The sequence below is a fragment of the Plectropomus leopardus genome, chromosome 7, assembly GCF_008729295.1.
Source record: "Plectropomus leopardus isolate mb chromosome 7, YSFRI_Pleo_2.0, whole genome shotgun sequence".
NCBI classification, from domain to species: Eukaryota; Metazoa; Chordata; class Actinopteri; order Perciformes; family Serranidae; genus Plectropomus; species Plectropomus leopardus.
The window spans coordinates 17,402,863-17,421,543 of record NC_056469.1 but is presented as its reverse complement, the minus strand read 5'-3'; the positions used below and the strand labels follow the sequence as shown (position 1 = coordinate 17,421,543).

At 40.4% G+C, this 18,681-nt stretch overlaps 2 protein-coding genes across 2 annotated transcripts; both read left to right on the top strand.

Moving 5' to 3' along the window:
- Positions 1-969: 969 nt before the first annotated feature.
- On the top strand, positions 970-7,878 carry tnxba (tenascin XBa). The gene is made up of 16 exons (XM_042490787.1): positions 970-1,090; positions 1,179-1,345; positions 2,141-2,209; positions 2,727-2,740; positions 3,295-3,326; positions 3,443-3,565; positions 3,669-3,812; positions 3,916-4,035; positions 5,012-5,167; positions 5,277-5,389; positions 5,487-5,619; positions 5,718-5,869; positions 6,753-6,849; positions 6,947-7,108; positions 7,194-7,357; positions 7,780-7,878. The coding sequence occupies exons 1-16, from the start codon at positions 970-972 to the stop codon at positions 7,876-7,878; spliced, it is 1,866 nt and encodes a 621-aa protein (XP_042346721.1).
- A 780-nt stretch (positions 7,879-8,658) lies between these two features.
- On the top strand, positions 8,659-12,938 carry LOC121946285 (steroid 21-hydroxylase). The gene is made up of 12 exons (XM_042490788.1): positions 8,659-8,782; positions 8,980-9,168; positions 9,609-9,698; positions 9,786-9,940; positions 10,099-10,194; positions 10,460-10,570; positions 10,661-10,747; positions 11,036-11,119; positions 11,268-11,381; positions 11,473-11,639; positions 12,490-12,593; positions 12,685-12,938. The coding sequence occupies exons 1-12, from the start codon at positions 8,659-8,661 to the stop codon at positions 12,936-12,938; spliced, it is 1,575 nt and encodes a 524-aa protein (XP_042346722.1).
- Positions 12,939-18,681: the final 5,743 nt, after the last annotated feature.

Below are 18,681 nucleotides of genomic sequence, written 5' to 3'. Positions count from 1 at the left end.
TTTTGAGCAAGACATGAAACCAGAAACTGCATCCTCGATGCCAGTAGGGGATTGTATAAGGGGGCATCAAAGTGTGAATAGGAACTCTGTGAATGTGAAGCTGGCAAATAAAGAGCAAGTATGCTCAGCAAAGCCTTACTTTGGATAAAAAATGATTTGGCAAAAACAATTTCATGCATTAAACTCAGTTATAACTCAGCTCTTTCATATTTTTTTTTTTTCATTTCTAGGAGAGACCTGGCATATTCCTCTTTACAAGTGGTCTCAGAAATATAGAGGAAGGAGTTCATAATTTTACAGTAACATACATACAGATCCACCAAAGGCAATACCATCTCTGGCTACTTCTGCTGGCTCAAAATGCTGTTTACTGTAGGACTTCTCCTCCTTCTCACCCCATTTCCCTCCTTTCAATCCCCGACCAATGAGAGGAGAAACTCCACAGGAAGCGACGCGATCAGACCAAATGCCGTTTTCACACTGTCAAAACCAAAACCCACTGCTGCACTCACCAAACAGACCGTTCGCCCAACCCCAAAACCAAACACAGTCAATCAGACAGTTTTATCCACTCCAACCACAGCAGCGGTAAAGGCCTCTACAGTCAGTGAAGTGAAGGTTACCAAAGACAAGCCTGCCCCCACTGTAGTCCAAAATGTTCAGTCACCAGCCACAAAGTCTGCTCCCGCCAGTAGCACTAAAACCACCAAAAACAAACCCACAGCCTCCACCAATCAGACTGTTGTAGCCAAGTCTCCCTTCATCAAAGAAAAGTCTGCCCCCACAGTAGTTCAAACTGCTCTTTCAACAAAGGCCAATCAGAGTGCAGTAATCAAAGCTCCTACTGCGACCACCACCAAAGAAAAGCCTGCCACTGATCAGCCACTCAAGGTGGTCATCAGCGATGGCTGCGACTCAAACAACGCCAAGGAGCAGGAGCTGACGCTGAAGCCTGGCGCTCCTCTGGTAATGACGCATAAAATCAGCTTGTTGACTGGTGGCTGCAGCGGGGGGTGCGAGGCCGAGATGTCTGCACTGAAAGGACGCGTGGCGCGACTGGAAAGAGAGATGTCAGCCCTCAAAGATAAATGTATGACTCATATTCACCAGATTATTATATTAACGATCTCATTAAGGATGTGAATTTAGTAATTTTGGTTGTATTTGTTGCTGCTCAGGTCCATGTTCTGCAAATTGTCCAAATGACTGTAGTGGCAATGGAGAATGTGAGAAGGGGAAATGTATTTGCCAACAGGGATTCACAGGTCCAGACTGCAGTAAGTGTGCACAAGGAGCTGACTGTAACAGAAGTAAGTTTGAGTCTACACTATTTGAATACGGTAGCATTAGAGACGTACATTAAAGGGTTTAGTGTGTAGGATTTCGGGGGATTTCGGGGGATATATAGGCAGAAATGGTATATCATATAATAAGTTGTCTTCAGTGTATGATCAAAAAAAAGAACCGAATTTTTGTTACCTTAAAATGAGCCAAGTGGGTCCTTGTCTACAGAGATTGTCATGTTGCACCACCATGTTTCTACAGTGGCCCAGAACAGACAAATCATACACTGGCTCTTGATGCAGCCATTCACGTTTATGTGTCAGTCATGGTACTTAGCGGCAACTTCACAACGAGAGCATCATAAAAACACAGATTTTTCAAAGTGACATTGCTTAATTCAGTGTTAACTGTTTACATCACTGAGGAATAAGCCTCTGCAGATAATTTTGCTCCTGATACAAAAAAAAGCTGAACGTCTGGATCTGAAGTTATCAGAGAAAAAAGGTGAGCACATTAGCTGCTGCTGGGCTAATGGCCTCTCTCTGACTTACTGAACAGCATTGGAGAAACACTGATTTGTAACTTGAAACTGCTTTGTACAGTGTTTACTGCTTTAAATTACCTGGTCTGTTAGTTTTGGAGAGGAAGGGACCTCTGTAGATTATTCAGCTCCCAATGAAAATCTCCTGAATAATGAACACTGAGGGAGTACTAATCGGGAGAAGTTTTAGCTGGTTACAACCTGTAATCCTCAGTGCTAGATGCCACTAAATCCCCCTAAATCCTCCTAAATTTTAAAGAATGTTCCTTTAAGTGAGAGAAACTTATTTTTACTTGACTATTATTTAATTCACACATTGCTTGTAACCTCTATTCTGCAATTTCAGAAGCCGCCAAAGGAAAGGTCAAGGTAACTGTGGAAACAGTAGAGCACACACTCTTCCAGAGGAGGGAGCAGAAGAAAGACACTGACACTAAACCCAAAGTGGCTACTAATACTAAAGCAGGACTCGTTAAAACACAAACAAAACAAGAATCTGTAAAGAAAATAACGACCTCAAGTGCCACAAAGACCAGCCGCCCAACTGTAGGTCAAGTTCTCCTGAAACATGAGGAAAGGAAGCAAGAAGAGGCCCGCAAAGGCAAAACAACAATCCTGACCTCTAAAAAGGTCCTCCAAAAAACTGACCTCAAGCTTGTTAAGGAAGGAACTGCTGGTAAAACTCATCCTAAATCAAACCAACTAAAAGACGAACCTCAAACCAATGTAACCCAGAGTAATTTAAAGAAATCCAATGGCACGGCTAAAATTGTGACCATTCTGACCAAGGCTGTGGGAACAAACAAAACCAGAACAGGGAAGGAGAACTTGGAGCAGTCCACACTGGCTGAGAAGAACATTACTCAATCATCTGGACATAAACACACCAAGAAGGTCAAAGTTGACACGGCAAATGTGCAAACAGTTGATAATAGAAACACTGACACTAGCAAAACTGGAAAGGTCACACAGAAGAGTCAGTATCTAGTTAACACAACCATTGCAGCGACGTCAAGTGAGGGTCGAGTTCAGGATAAAACAACTATTCATGGCTCTGGGAGCTCGAGGAGGATGGGAGGAAGTGGATTAGGTTCTGTAAAGGTTGTAAACATCTCCTCTTACAGCTTCACCGTCACATGGTCGGCACCTCAAGGGATGTTCAAGAACTTCACCGTGATCAGGAGAGAGCCACGGACAGAGGGCGACGAAGAGGACCATGAGGAGTTTGAAGAAGAAGTCCTTGAGGGAGACAAGATCTTCACATCTAAGAACGCAACCGAAGTGCACGTACAGGTTGAGAGCACAAACACAACTGGGGCCTCCGTTAAAGCTGCAGGATCTAGAGGCAAAGCCGAAACAAAGAGGATCTCTATGGTGGTACCTGGCAGTGTGCGCTCTGTGGAGTTCAGTAACCTCCGAGCAAACACAGGCTATGTCCTGTATATGTATGGTACAACAGCTGACAGGAGATCAAAGATTCACAGAGTAACTGCAATTACAGGTGACTAAAGTTGGACTAAAGTTTAATTTAGTAAAATTGTTTAATCACTCCAGGGACAGGATCAGTACTGGGAGCAGGAAAATGTGAATAGAAATCTCTTTATTTTCTCTCATCAGGTCCTGAGCCAGCCACAGAGATGGTTTTCAGCAATGTGACAGAGTCCTCCCTCACTGTTTCCTGGTCCAAACCAAAGACCACATTCTCAGGCTTTAGGGTCACATACACCAACATCATCACAGGTTTGCCTGCCTCGAGATTGAGTATTTATATATCAGTCAGTGTGGATTTTTTTTGCATTGTTAATTGTTTCAGTGTGATAGTTTTGTTGTATCGTTCTGCTAGGGGAGAGCCGCTTTGTGACCTTGGAGTCACAGCATTCGTATGTGGTTCTGTCCAAGCTGTCTGCTGGAACCTCCTACATTATCACTGTAACTACTACACACAGCAGAGCCCAGAGTGATGCTATAACTTCAGTTATGACAACAGGTACAAAGTTGGATAAGCTCACTGTTTTGTACAGCTGCTTTTTCTGTCTTAACATGTGAAAACACCAATAAACACATTATGTATCATATCTTTTCTGCCGCAGTACCTGCCCCTCCAACACATCTCCAAGTTGTCAATGTGACGGATACCAGAGCTGTGCTGCAATGGACACCGAGTCTGGGGAAAGTTGACCGCTTCATCATCAGCTATGAATCCTCCAAGAGTGAGTGTGGCAACTTTACCCTAACGACTCATGACAAAGTGCTCATTAGGCCTGTCATGATGATAACGTTATTGAAATATCAATGTCAGCAAAAATTACTGAGTTCACGTCCATATATCATGTGTTTACATTAAAGTGTCACCAACATTTTAGTCAACATGATGCCAGAATAAAAAGCAGGGTTTGGTAGCATTATTGCCAATGGAACGAGGCTCTATCTGAGTCCTGCACAGGTCTGATTTTTAAAAACCACTCCTGAACCAGAACTATGATGCACAATGCTGCACCCGCCCTGCCATCCGAAAATATGACCAGTTAGTTCTACAACCCTACCAACACATGATCCGCAGCTATAACCGAAACTGTAAATCCTATACTAGCCAAGCGCTATTATTTGGTTAGGCAGCACATTTAAAGTGATAATTTGGGGAGATTTTCTGCATATAAAAATAATAATAAAAAATAAAATATTATATTCTAAAACTAGAAGCAGCTCTCAAATACCTGCTGGCACATAAAAAAAGAGTCAATACGCAAAGTCACCAGTCAGAAGATTAAAACGTTGAAATGAAATTATTATTAATCTCATTTTATTCTAATATATATATGATCAAACACCCACAATCTGACTCATTTTTTTCACCGAACTGAACCTGAAAATAAAATTAAGATGAAATACCACCAGCAAATCATCTTTTTTTTTAAAAGTCACTTGTGACTAGTCACTTTCACATTCCAATTCCAATATCTTAATTTAAAGTTAAAAAAAAAAAAAATCAATTAATTAATTTAATACAAAAATAATTTATTTTTGAAAGGATGAACTTGCATTATTATGCTTGTATATTATCTGTATTTCTTTTTTTAAACAACATAAATTTCACAGTTTTGCCAGGGACAATATACTGTCTACACAAAGTTGTTATCGTGACTGTTGCTCGGGACAAAGCTAAGCCTTCTCTCCTTCTTACCACAGCTCCTAATGTGACAGTGACAGTGATGCTGTCTGGAAACTCAGTGGAGCACCAGCTGAGAGGCCTGCAGAGAGGCACCCTGTACACAGTCAAAGTCCTGAGCCAGAAGGACAGTCTGCAGAGCATGGCCATCTCAACTACTTTTACTACAGCTCAAGGTGAGAAGAGAGGGGAATACATCAAGGGACATCAGGCTTATCACTTGCTGAAGTCTACATAGTTTGTGTGTAAAGCGTGTGATCTAAATTCCTTTTTTGTGTCTCTCAGTGGTTAAAGCCAATGAAGTGGGTGCTCGCTCCGCAGTGATCACATGGAGAACTTCCACTGTTGTTTATTACAGCTACAGGCTGATCTATCAGGTGGTAGGAGAGGAGGCAAAGGTGAATACTATCCCTTCATCATTGGTACATACACTACAAAGAGAGTATCCAAATGCAGAGTAGCCCAACTTCATGAGTTTTTCTATGTGTACATTAGGAGCTGATCCTGGACCAGTCTATCACAGAGTATAAGCTGACAGGGCTGTTGCCAATGTCACGTTATATTGTTCTGGTACAAGGCGAGAGAGATGGACACTACACATCTATTGTCACCACAGAATTCATCACAGGTGTTGTATTTCATGTAACACACTCCCTGCTTATTCATCTGCCTACTAGCACCTCATCACAACTCAGTTTTTTATTTGTATTTTTTTTTTACTTTTAGGCAAACTGCGTTTCCCCTTCCCCACTGAGTGCTCTCAGGAGCTACTGAACGGAGCTCTGGAGTCAGGAGAGGTGGATATCTACCCACAAGGAAAAGACGGACAAGCGTTCAGAGTCTACTGTGACATGGAGACTGATGGAGGCGGCTGGACAGTGAGAGAAACTGCTTTTATCCAAAAAAAATTGCACTGAAGAGATGGCAGTATGGATTTAAATAATCTGCAACAGTGGTGTGGATTTGATTCACAAGTTTGATGACTTTAGACATGACTTGACAAAAAAAAAAACTTGCAACTCGAGGACTTAAACATCGGTCCACTTGGACTTGAGCCCTTTGACTTACAAATATTTGATAGCTTCCCCCAAGAGATTAAAAAAGATTTTAAAAGTATTTCATTTAGAAGTGTGCCATGAATCAGTCCATTTGCCACCATTTGCTGAAGCCACTGATGTTTACACTATTGATTCCCAGCAAGTTGAAACCTCATTTTCAGACCCACTTTGTTTGAACCAGTCAGACAGTATCCAGTCAAGTTTCAGCGTTTCGTTACTGAGCAGCAGGTAGAAAAAATTCTACAAAAGATAATTTTGTTCATTTTCATAAAGTATGCAATAGTCAACAAAAAAGAAAACAAAAACATGCGGGCTGAAAATTACAGACGGACACGTAACACCTTTTAGCTTCATGTGACATTTTAAGCTTAACAAAGAGCCGTTAAGTCAAGGCAAATATTAACGTAGCTAACAAGATAATGCTTCACTAATGTTAGCTTAACAGATAAGTAACTTTAAAAAAAACTTGATTTAACAAATAAATACAAATTTTAAACAGCATTCATAATTTTTGTGAATTTAAAATATTATTACTCCTTTGTTAAAAAGGCATTACATTTGGTGAAGAGCAACTTGTCTAGGACTCAGAACTCTAGACTAGAGTGTAAAAACTTACACCAGAGTGTAGAAACCTATATATGACCTGCGAAACAATAACTTGGTCCCACCTCTGATAGACAACAACTGGATGTTTGTGCTTTAGGTGTTCCAGAGGAGGACGAATGGAAAGATCGATTTCTACAGAACCTGGAGTGAATACAGAGCTGGCTTTGGAAACCTCAGCGAAGACTTCTGGATTGGTAGAAATGAAGAAAGATCTAATTATCATCTCATCTGCATAAAACCATTGATATCTTAAAATAAATTACCCTCACCTTTCATTTCTACCACTATTAGGAAATGAGCTTCTTCACAACCTGACCAGTGTCGGCCCTGTGAGTCTCAGAGTGGATTTGCGATCTGGTAACGAGACAGCTTACGCTCACTACGCCGACTTCTCCATTGACTCAGAGGAGAGGCACTATACTCTGACAGTGTCTGGCTACACCGGAACTGCAGGTGAAGACTTTACTGAACATGTGCAGTGTTATTATACAGTAAAAGCCTGACAATTCATACCTCAACATCCCTATTTCTCTGTCAGGTGATTCTATGAGGTACCATACTGGACGTCCATTCTCAACCCGGGACAAGGACGCTGATCCTCTGGGGATCCACTGTGCCAGGGCCTACATGGGAGGCTGGTGGTACAAGAACTGCTACAAGACCAACCTCAACGGTCTTTATGGCATCAACAGTAACAACCAGGTACAGTTCCTCTCTCTACCAAATGGACTTAAAGAGATAGTTCAGATTTTTTGAAGTGGGGTTGTAGTGGGGTACTTATACATAGTGAGTGTATTATATACTCTTGATGTCAGAGGGCAGGAGCAGAGAAAACACTTCTAATACAGTGTACACTTAAACTGATATTAACTTTTTTAGGTGGGACATTATTTTAAGCGGCTAAAATGAATTTTGTTGCTGCCCTCATCCACAGCAGTACTTTGCTTAGCTTCCATATCGGACTCCTGCCTCCTTCTCCAAACGAGGGGCATGCTGACTGACATACTGACTATGGATAACTACCCCACACAACCCCACCTCAAAAATCCTAACTATCCTTTTAAAACACCTTGTCTTCTAATAGAGCACAGTAACCAAATATCTTCACTTCTGCTCTGATACAGGGAATAGTCTGGATAGACTGGAAAGGTAAAGACTCCTCCATTCCCTTCACCGAGATGAAGTTCAGACCGTCCAGGTTCTCTCCTGCAACTCATGGCTAAGGATACACCAGTCGTAACACATCTGGCAGAGAATCAAAGCTCCAGAAATGCACAAGACAGTGGATCTCACAGCTGCAGCATGTCACTTACCAACTGATGATGCATGTATGGGGGTTTGATAGCTATAACAACAGCTAACAGTACATTTCATTCAATATTGTGCAAAATGTGTACGATTTTTTTTTCTGATCTGTTTTTTTTTTCTGGAAATATACCAATACAGTGGAGAAATATTTTATTGCAACTTTTTGTATCTTCTTGTTCTGCCTGACCCGTCCATTTCAACACAGTATTGTTTAAACTCAAATACTTTCTTGTGCATCATCACGGTTTGCCACACCCACTACTACTGTAATTGAATATGCACTGTCTCACTCCATTGGAATAAATGTGGCTAATGTGGGTCTGAAGTGTCTGTCTATTGTTTTTTTGCTTTGTAACAGTGACTTAAAACAAAGAAATCCTCTGACAAAAAACAAAACAAAACGGCGTCTCCACTCCCTGCGCTACAAGATAAACAAATCCCAGAATGCCTGACATGTTATCGTGCCCTTCTGTGTGTCCCAACCATGCTTATCACTCTGTTTCTTGTTACATGTGATACATTCGTCTCACCGTCAGATATGTTGACCTAAAAAATATTTAGACGTCCTTGATTTTAGTGAAAACAACAACATTGCATCAAGCTGACAGGCTAAGAGACTGATGAGGAGACTATAAATGCAGCAGGCAACGTGCTGACCACTTTTCTGAGGGAGGATACCGGTGAGAAGACACAAAATGGCATTAGAGATATCAGTGATCACTGTGGGAGCTGTGCTGCTAGTTATGCTGCTGTTGATTTGCATTTGTGGTCAGAGAGACAAATTTGTAAAGGATGATCGCAAGGGAGGTAAATCCACAGGTAATTATTTGCTGCCTTTGTATGTGTATATTTGACTAGGTTGGTTATAATGAATAAACAATGAAATATTAATGGGACATTTTGCCAACACATGAAAAATTATTATGCCATTGAAGGTTATCTCATCGATTTCTAAGATTAGTGTTCATTCGGTCTCTTTTTTACCTTTGTCTTCTTGACTCCTTGTCATCCTGTAGTTGAATGGGGACTGCTGCAGTCTTTCTATCAGCTCCTTCCCTGCTCCTCGTCTCCTTCCCTCCCAGGTCCTCCCAGTCTCTTCCTCATAGGCAACATGATGGAGCTCACACACGACCACCTGCCAATTCACCTGACCAATCTGGCGCTGCGGTATGGAAACATCTATCGCCTGAAATGTGGAAACACAAGTAATCATCTCATTTCAAATTTACAGATTTTGCACAGTTCCTCTAGACAGGTTGCCCATAGTTAAAGGTAAAGCAGATTTTTGGACAAAATTAAAATTTTGTGATTCAAGCATTGCAGGTTAGAATAAGGGTATATACTGTATGTTGTCCTTGCGGTCCTTGTCCTTTATGTAGGAATATTTTTATTAGACTGAGTTAAATTAATCTACACTTTAAAAGATTAAATTAAAAATTAAAAGATTATTAAATTAAATAAAATGTTTATGGCATTAAAGCCCCCTCAAATCATAATTTAGGACAATGACTTTTAAAGTCTAATATTTATAAAATTGATTTTAAGACTTCAAGGACCTACAGACACCCTGATTATAAAACATGTTGATATAAAAAGCAAAAACTTTTTCTGTAGATGGCAAAAACCCTCATGTTTTTTCTTCCAGCCATGGTGGTACTTAATAGTACTGAAGTCATAAGAGAAGCGCTGGTAAAAAAATGGTCAGACTTTGCAGGGAGGCCAGTTTCATACACAGGTAAACAACTCAAAACTTGTTTTGCTGTAATAGCATGTATTGTTTTATTATCATATGTCCTTATTTACCTCCCCTGACTCGTATCAGGTGATATTGTGTCTGGGGGAGGGCACACCATCTCTCTGGGGGACTATAATGAGGAGTGGAGGGCACATCGTCGTCTCGTCCACAGTGCTTTGCAGCGCTGCTGCCAGCAGTCGTTGCACGATGTTATAGAGAGACAGGCGCTGCATCTGAAAGAGGTACAGGAGACAAGAGGAACAAACTGTACATCAGTGGACAATAAAGTGCTTCATCTAAAAACATAATGACCTGCAGTGTGATAGAGATCAGTGCAAATGTTTGGGGTATTTCCAGAGTGGTCACATAAAGAGATAAATGTGGTTCATTCACTGTTTAGGTTTTGATGGACTATCGAGGCAGTGCAGTTGATCTCTCGGAGGATTTCACAGTGGCAGCCAGTAATGTCATCACCACTTTGGCTTTTGGAAAAGAAGTAAGTATTTTACGCCCCTAAGTACAGTTTGTACATGTGACTATCAGATGAATTTGCGATCAATGAACAGTTGAGGTTGCGGCAGACCAGTATATGGTTGCCTGTTTAGTACGGAACTGGGCAAAAAAACTGGGCAAAACATGTTTATGTTGCCCTCTCTGGAAACTGGCATTACACGAGTGCATTCATAATGTGCCATTCTGTCACTGGCCAGTGCATTTTATTGGCAGGAAATTTTAAAAATATGAATCTCTGTGTTTTCTAGTACAATAAGAGTTCTTTGGAGCTGCAGCAGCTGCACAGCTGTTTGAATGAGATCGTTGCTCTGTGGGGCTCCTCCTGGATTTCTGTTCTGGACTCATTCCCACTGCTCAGAGTCAGTAAATACTCTCTCTCCCGACTGTGGATCACAGGGCTGACTAACAAACACTTCCCAATGAGATTTATGTCATTTGTTCTCTCATAGAAATTACCTAATCCTGTGTTTGCAAGTCTCCTCAAAGAGGTGGCCAAGAGAGATGAAATTATAAGAGAACATCTCAACAATTACAAGGTAAGTAAAAAAAAAAAAAATAAATAAAAGCCAAAGACTTAAAGGTTAAAAAAATGTGTGAAATAAATTCAACCAAAATCAAAATTTCCAAATGACTGGATCATAAAAGGAGACATGTTATCTGTGGAAGCCTAATTTGAAAATAGACTTTTTTTAAAGTCAGCTTGGATTATAGAGCCAAATCGAAAGCAACTATGAGGAAGTTAATTTTCTTTGTCTATGCATCCAGAACAGTCGATATGAATCCTATGTAATTTACCACTATGTTTATGTTCATCATCCTTGCAGTCACAAGCCCAAAAAACTGAGAATGCCATCACAGGGTCCCTCCTCCAGGGCATTGACAAACATCAAACCACAGAACATGAAGTGGCAAGTACACAAACAGTGGATGCCAAGGGGATCAATTTGACATGTGCCGGGAGTCAATCTAACTTCAATGAAGACTAAAACTGTAATTAAAATGCAGTCTACAGTAAATAGTAGTAGAGCACTAATTTACTTGTTTTCATGTATCCAGCTCCTGACAGATATTCACGTTCACATGGCCACTGTGGACCTTCTCATCGGGGGAACAGAGACCACAGCAGCCTGGCTGAACTGGACTGTGGCGTTCCTCTTACACAGACCAGAGGCAGGCAACAACACTTACCATGACACAAACTATTATTTACACACCAAAACATTATCTCCATGTGTCTCTCCTCTCTATCTTTCATTTTCAGGTGCAGAACAAAGTGTATGAGGAGTTGTGCACAGTGCTAGAGGGGCGATACCCCAAGTACAGTGACAGGCACAGACTTCCTGTCCTGTGCTCTGTGATTAATGAGGTGCTCAGACTCAGGCCAGTTGCCCCGCTCGCAGTGCCACACAGAGCCGTCAGAGACAGCAGGTCAGCTGAACGACAATATGCACAATATGAAGTTACAATTAAGAAAAACAACAGTGGTTCACACCACGGGTTCAAGGACAACCTGGCATCCTTCAAGGAGCTCCTGGAGGACACAAGAAAAACAGGAATAGCTTTTCTTTCCATTATTCCATAATGCACTATAAAAGTGAGTCCACTGTGAGTAACAGTCATAAGAGTGACTATTCTGGTGATAGGTTTCACTTTCCACACTGTTATGAAATGTCGTATCTTAAAACCCAAATATTTCCAGATGGAAGTTGCTAATATGAAATATTATGAATTTAAGGGTCCTTGACACAGAAAAAGCTTGAGAGCAACTGCATTAGAGGTTGAGGCATTGTTACTGTTTGGTACAATTCAGACCAGTTTACATATCTGGCACAGACCCACATTTCTCCAGTATTTCATTCAAAATGTTTACATTTTACTTTTGCACAAAACAATATATGCAAAAAGCAATTATGCAAACACTGGAAAAGGAAACAAGTAAACAGCATGAGACCTGGGCTGAACTGTAGCTCTGCATAATGAGCCTTTGTATAAAAAAGTGTTTGCTTCCTGCAAACCAACAATGTCATCACGAATAAGAAAATAAACTAGAAAGCACCACAAGTGTCTAAATGTTTAGTTTTCAGAATTTTTTAATTACATCTGTATCTAGCTCTGCAACAAAATACTATACAATGGTTCTTTATATATAAAGCCAGTTGCTACATTTATACTCTTATGTCCTGTCAGTCAGCAGGTATGCAAAAAGGTCACTTGTATTGATGCTAACTCTGCTTTTGCTTTGCATTACAGCAAATGTATAACCCCTTTGCATGTTTAGTATTGCAGGTTACTTCATCCCAAAGAACACAGTCATCATTCCTAATCTTTTTGGAGCTCACCACGACCCTGCAGTCTGGTCTGACCCATACAGCTTCAAACCAGGTATACTGCTCTAACTGTGAGGGGAGGTGCATTCCTTTCACTTGGCTCAGCAGAAGTCAAATAAAGTAGCTACTCTCTCTCTCTCTTTCAGAGCGCTTTCTGGAAGGAGGCGGGGGCTCCACACACGCCCTGATCCCTTTCGGAGGGGGGGCTCGCCTCTGCCTGGGAGAGTCTGTCGCCAAAATGGAGCTCTTTCTGTTCACTGCCTATTTGCTGAGAGATTTCCAGTTCATCTCTCCCGAGAGCGAGGCCTCTCTGCCCGACCTGAGAGGAGTTGCTAGTGTTGTGCTCAAGGTCAAGTCCTACACAGTTATAGCACATCCGAGACCTGCGACCAATCCCTGAGCTACAGAGGGTATACTGCTTACTTGCAGCTTAGACAATGTGCTTTTTTTTTTAACTTTTACATGTTAAAATAATAACAAAACATTCATGCATATGCTTTTCATCCATAATTCTATTTTCCTGTGGTGTTTTAAAAATTAAAATGAGCTGTTAATGGGTTCATTATTATTACAATTATTTATTTGATCATCTCTTAATTAGGGGTCGACAGATTATCGGCCTGGCTGATTCTCAGAGCAGATATTTGGCATTTTGCCAATTAAATTAATTAATTAAAAATTGCAAAGAAAGTGTCAGCATGGTAGGAACTTTTACTTTGCAAAACTTCAGGGAGCTAGTTTTATTTTCTCTTTTTTTATTTAAATTTTCACTCGGCTTTATGAAAAAAAGTTGCTGGGAAATTGCTGTATATGATGCTGAACGTTACAGTTTTGATTAAACATTTGTTGAAGGCATTTAAACAAAGTTTTGTGTTGGAGTTTGTGATATTGCCAATTCTAAATATTGACAAAAAATGTTTTCCTTTTTATTGTAAATGCATATCAGTTTCAAATATTGGTTATCGGTCTCATTAACTACTAAAAATTATTGGTATCACTCCTGAAAAAATTATATCAGTCGCCCCCTACTCTATATGTAAAGTCTAAATCCTGGCCAGACTTTTAAAGTGATTTCATCTCTTGTTTAAAAGTCAAGTCAAGTCAAGTCAATTTTATTTATAAAGCCGATTATCACAAAACACACTTTGCCTCAGAAGGCTTTACAGCATTCGACATCCCTCTGTCCTTAGACCCTCATATCGCCTAAAAAAAACACTCCCCCCAAAAAAACCCTGCAAAGGGGAAAAATAATGGGAAACACCTCAGGAAGAGCGGCTGAGGAGGGATCCCTCTTCCTGGACGGACAGACAAAACCACGATCAGGCAAAGCAAACTGCACAAACTTTATATGAAAATAACCAGGCTAAACATCAGCAGTGGAGGGGTCAGGTGATCAGATTTCTCCAGAATGGAAACAGCAAGTGAAAAAGCCGTCAGAAACCAAAGGCACTGTTCAGGTAGAGCTGCATCAAAACCTGGATAACAACACAGGTTTGTACAAGTTACTGCACACTGAAGCTGGTCAAACATTTGTCAGCTTACAAGAAGCAGCATATCTGTCAGAGGGTCTGACAGCACCACCCAGTGGACAAAAACTGAGCATGCAACAGAAAGTGAAATAACTTCCCATCCATGCAAAGTATTCAGCTGACCTACAGGTTATCACTCCTCATCAGCAGGTTGGAGGAACGTCTTGTAAAGTGTTTGTTTTCACACATTAACCATCTGATGGCAGATCACAGTGATAATGGGTATTATTATAAGGTAGTATTATTTGCACATGTGACAAAAAGGGAAAATGCAGAACATGGACAGTACACATAAAGCTTTCACTTATATAGTGGCCACAGTTTTGTTTGGAGTTGAAGGGTTGAACATGGGCCTCTCATGGGCTGGTCTTAAACTTAAAATAAGTTAGCTTGATGTCATTTCCTGAACATGTGTTTTTAGAAAACTTCTGCTATCAGAGGATTTAGCAATAAGCAAGAAAATCTGCAAAGAGACATCTTCTGAGAGAAGGATGTTTTTCTTTTCTTTGTTAAGACTCTGTCTTCTCTCTCTCACGCAGGCAGCAGCTGGACTTCGGGCGTTTGGTGATTATTCAAAAATAGCTAATATTCTCATGGTAATCTGTTGTGTATTTGTTTTAGAATATGGTTTAATAACTCTAAGCTCTCTGACCTTATTGGCAAATTTTGAGGTAATAGGTCTAAAGACTCAGTTTTCCATACATAATTGAATTAAACTACATGTTTACAGTAGATTCAAGATAAACTTGTGATGATCAAACATGTTGAAATAATGCATGAATGCTGTGGTTATAAAATGGGTTGGAAAAAGTATTAGAATTAGATCCACGTAAACGTACTGTTACTTTTAAGAAGATTTACACGAGTATAAGTAAACTTTTTTTTTTTTGTAAAAAATGTAGGCTGCTGGTAAAAGTAGGTCCATTACAATGTCACTGCGTTACACTTTTTAAAGGGCAAAGGGGGTATAAGAAAATATCGTATTAGATATGACAGATCTATTAAAGTAAAAAAACATTTGGGCTAAAAAGTAGCCTATACGTCACTGACATGATAACATGTAGCCTACCTCACACCAGAGATGACACCTTATGTCAAAAACAAAACAGTAACCTTTTTATACCATAGGCAACAGTTTGCAGACTGCGCATACAACTGATGTAGTGTTTATCAATTACACAACACAATAACACAATCCTCTGTGTGGGCCTAACAAGGAGCGACAAAACTCACACTTACAACTGGAATAACAATGTTATGAATAACACCACCAAGGCAGACAACGCGGACATGTGTGTAAAGTATGAGCTACACAGCTATGCTACTAACACAATTTTCGGTTTAGCCTACTTTAGACCGGTGTGAGGTTTGGCCGGGTGTTTTCTCAGGGGCAGATGAATCTATCGTCACGGCTGCAGCCACATACACACCAAAGTGAAAAGAAAGCTGCAGTCGCAGTTTTTGCAAAAGGGAGCTTAAAGTTACCTTGCATTGCTAAAGTTAGCCTACAACAAATGTTTGTTGCACCCACCTGTCCGGATAGCTTTTTGCCAGTTCTGTGCACCGTGAAATCCTCCACAGGTCGCACCAGGTTGAACATCTCAGCTCGTTTATTTGAAGAATAGAAACCCACTCTTTGGCTGTCCTGGTGTCAGCAGATAAACACTCAGTGCGCCCCTCAGTGTTTTCAAACATTTCCAGCTGAACCAGGATCTGCAGTCACTGCCGCTTATTTTACATAAGGCCTCACATACTTCACTGCAAATCACTGCAGGTGAGCATTTTAGCCTTTAACATAATGACTTATTTTAATCATAGACTGAGAATAAAGATACAGTCTATGATGTTAACCGACCACACCCAGTGTGCACCTTTACACGCCATAACGTCTTGGCTGTTAGTTTGAATCACGTCACGTGCTTCTTCTTCTTCTTTCTTTCTTTTTTTTAAAAAATGGCGGTTGGCATCCATAAAGTTGCATTACCGCCACCTACTGTCACCTAATATACACACTGGGTGGTAATACAAATACAAATACGACTTTTGGTAACCAACTAGGATAATAAAATCAACTTTTTTCAGTAATATAGGCCCCACATTTTGATGCAATAAACAGTGGGATAATCAAGCTGAAAACCCTTTAGATAAAAACATATGTTGGTTTTAATTTGCAGTTGATAAAAGGTAGAAAAAAAACTAAGCATGTTCCAAAACATTTACATGATTTTGTATATTGACCTAATTAATGCCATGTGATTCCCAGGCCTATAAAATTGCTGCTTAACTTAGGTAGGCCTACAAATAAAATTACTGATTTTAGTACGCAATATTCAAGACTATATCAATAGGGTTACTTTCCCGATTATGAATATGTTCAGTCCTAATGGAGGGACGGAGGGTCACCAACTATGCCTTTAGTTTTCAGTGGTGAACATTGTTCCGATTAAGTAAATGAGATTTTTGACAAAACTGCGACCTGGAATAAAAAGTGCTTTTTTTGTTTCTTTTCCAACAGATCATTTGATGATGTTTGCTTTGGTAGGTGATGGCATTACTTTGCCATGTGGCATACCCTCTATAAAATCCTGCTCATCTGTTAACTGGAACAAAGCTGGAGAGTTTGGATCAGTCACTGAGGTGGTGTCTGCTGGAAGGGTGACAGCTCTGGATGCCGTCAGGCTGGGTCTGCTGAAGGACTGCTCTCTGCAGATTAATCACGTGGAGCTAAATGATGCACGACTGTACTCATGTGAGAGTGGAGCGCTCAATTCAAGTGTTTCGCTTCAGATTCTTGAACGTAAGTCACTTAAAAATTCCTGAACAAGTTCATGTCAGTATCACAATAATACCTTTATTTTCATTCACCAGTCACTGAGAGCTCAACTCCAGCAGACGGCACAATAGAGCTCCACTGTTTCCTCAACATGTTTAAAGGGCATGTCCACTGCAACAACGAAGGGATACATATCAAGTGGAGCACTGAAGATAATACAACATTAAATGGGAATAGATTTAGCATTAAAAATCCCTCTGAATGCTTCTCTAAACTGATCATCACTAAAAAACTGACAGACCACCACAGAAAATGGAAATGCCAGCTAACTCAGAGTGACACGGTTAAAGCCGCCATCACTTATACAACAACAGTAAAAGGTAATAAACTCCACTTCAGTGTACTGTAAATGAAAAATGTGGTTTGAGATGCTCAAAGTGTAACCAGAGTTTCCTTTCCCTTTAGATGGTGTAGAGGAAGTGTTCGCTGCAGTGAATGAGTCAGTGTCACTCTCTTGTAGCAACACTTCCTCTCTCGGTGTTGGTGGCCACGTGAAGTGGGTTGTGGGTGAAAGGACGCTGACAGACAGTGTGTCACCTTATAATGGCCAAACAGGGCCATTTCATGTCCATAAAGACTCGTCACTGGTTATTAGCAAAGTGAGTGCTGTGCATGCTGGGGACTACCAGTGTTCTGAGTCTGCTGGTCAACAAACTGTGTTTAACAAAATCAGGCTGTACACCCTCGATGGTGAGTGTTAAAACTCTATAAGTGCCAAAACAGAGTGTGAGTTCTGCTTCTATATTTTCTATTAAAGCATTTCCTCTCATCTCTTTACAGTTACTTCAGAGCGCGGGCCAGGAGATGATAATCTCACTCTGACTTGTGTGCTTACCTGCTCTACAGAATGTGGAAAAGACTTGAATTTAACTTGGAGTGGAGGTAGCCAGAGTAGCTGGCAGAGTACCTTAATGAATGCCAATAACACCCTTATAAAAAGGCTATTCCTCCCAGTTTTTTCAGCAACTGATGAATTCATTTGCTTTGTGCATAGAGAGGGTGGTGTGACGGCATTAAAGAAGTGGCGCTCTGTTAACCGTAAGTATGCATCATGCCATTGTTGATTTTTCTCCTAAATAAAACCCACACATAAGCCAAAGTAGTAATGAGTAATGATGCATTAACATGGAATCAAACAAGAGAGGGCAAATGCAAAAACACCTTTCAGGTGGCACCTAAAAAAACAAATAGTCAAACAGAAAAGAATGCTTCAACAATGAGTTTTGAAACCCAGAAATGAGCACTCCTGGTTCCCACATTTCTAAGTCAATAGGGTTTTTGTATGGGTTTTTGGTTAGATGCCTGAAATAATGTCTGTGAACTTACACATTTTGTTCCAATACAAGATATGTCAGTAAATACCCCACTCGTGAACTCTGAAGCTTTTACGTGTCTTAAAAAGGGCAGTTGTAATCAAGCGGCTAAACGAAACTACAGAACATCTTTACACCAAATACGACTTTACAGTCTTGTTGTGTTGGTGATGTTAAGTCAACCATGGCGTAGTTTGTTTATAGCCAAACATTTGTTTTTTATTTCTGGCAATTGCAATCAGGCTTACAAAAATGTAAAAATGATGTTAATTCATAAAGATTATCTTGCTGAACAAAATTTGTACATAGGCCTATAATAAATATTTGTTTGCCTCTGTGCTTACTTTCTCCAATAATCCAAAATCCAATGGGGAAATCCTAGAGGCTTTTGCATGAGGGAACCAGTGCAATGCTTACTTACGCATCAGCCTACAAGAAATCTCCTCCCTGGAGGAGAGGTGAAAGGTA

What these genes read in the sequence shown, in the direction of transcription:
- LOC121946285 (XM_042490788.1), top strand. Translation starts at nt 8,659, where the DNA reads ATGGCATTAGAGATATCAGTGATCACTGTGGGAGCTGTGCTGCTAGTT. An exon ending in AACATCTCAACAATTACAAG is followed by an intron (nt 10,748 to 11,035) that starts GTAAGTAAAAAA and finishes TCATCCTTGCAG; the next exon opens with TCACAAGCCCAAAAAACTGA. An exon ending in TCCTCTTACACAGACCAGAG is followed by an intron (nt 11,382 to 11,472) that starts GCAGGCAACAAC and finishes TTTCATTTTCAG; the next exon opens with GTGCAGAACAAAGTGTATGA.
- tnxba (XM_042490787.1), top strand. Translation starts at nt 970, where the DNA reads ATGACGCATAAAATCAGCTTGTTGACTGGTGGCTGCAGCGGGGGGTGC. An exon ending in AACTTCAGTTATGACAACAG is followed by an intron (nt 3,813 to 3,915) that starts GTACAAAGTTGG and finishes TTTCTGCCGCAG; the next exon opens with TACCTGCCCCTCCAACACAT. An exon ending in CAGCTATGAATCCTCCAAGA is followed by an intron (nt 4,036 to 5,011) that starts GTGAGTGTGGCA and finishes TTCTTACCACAG; the next exon opens with CTCCTAATGTGACAGTGACA.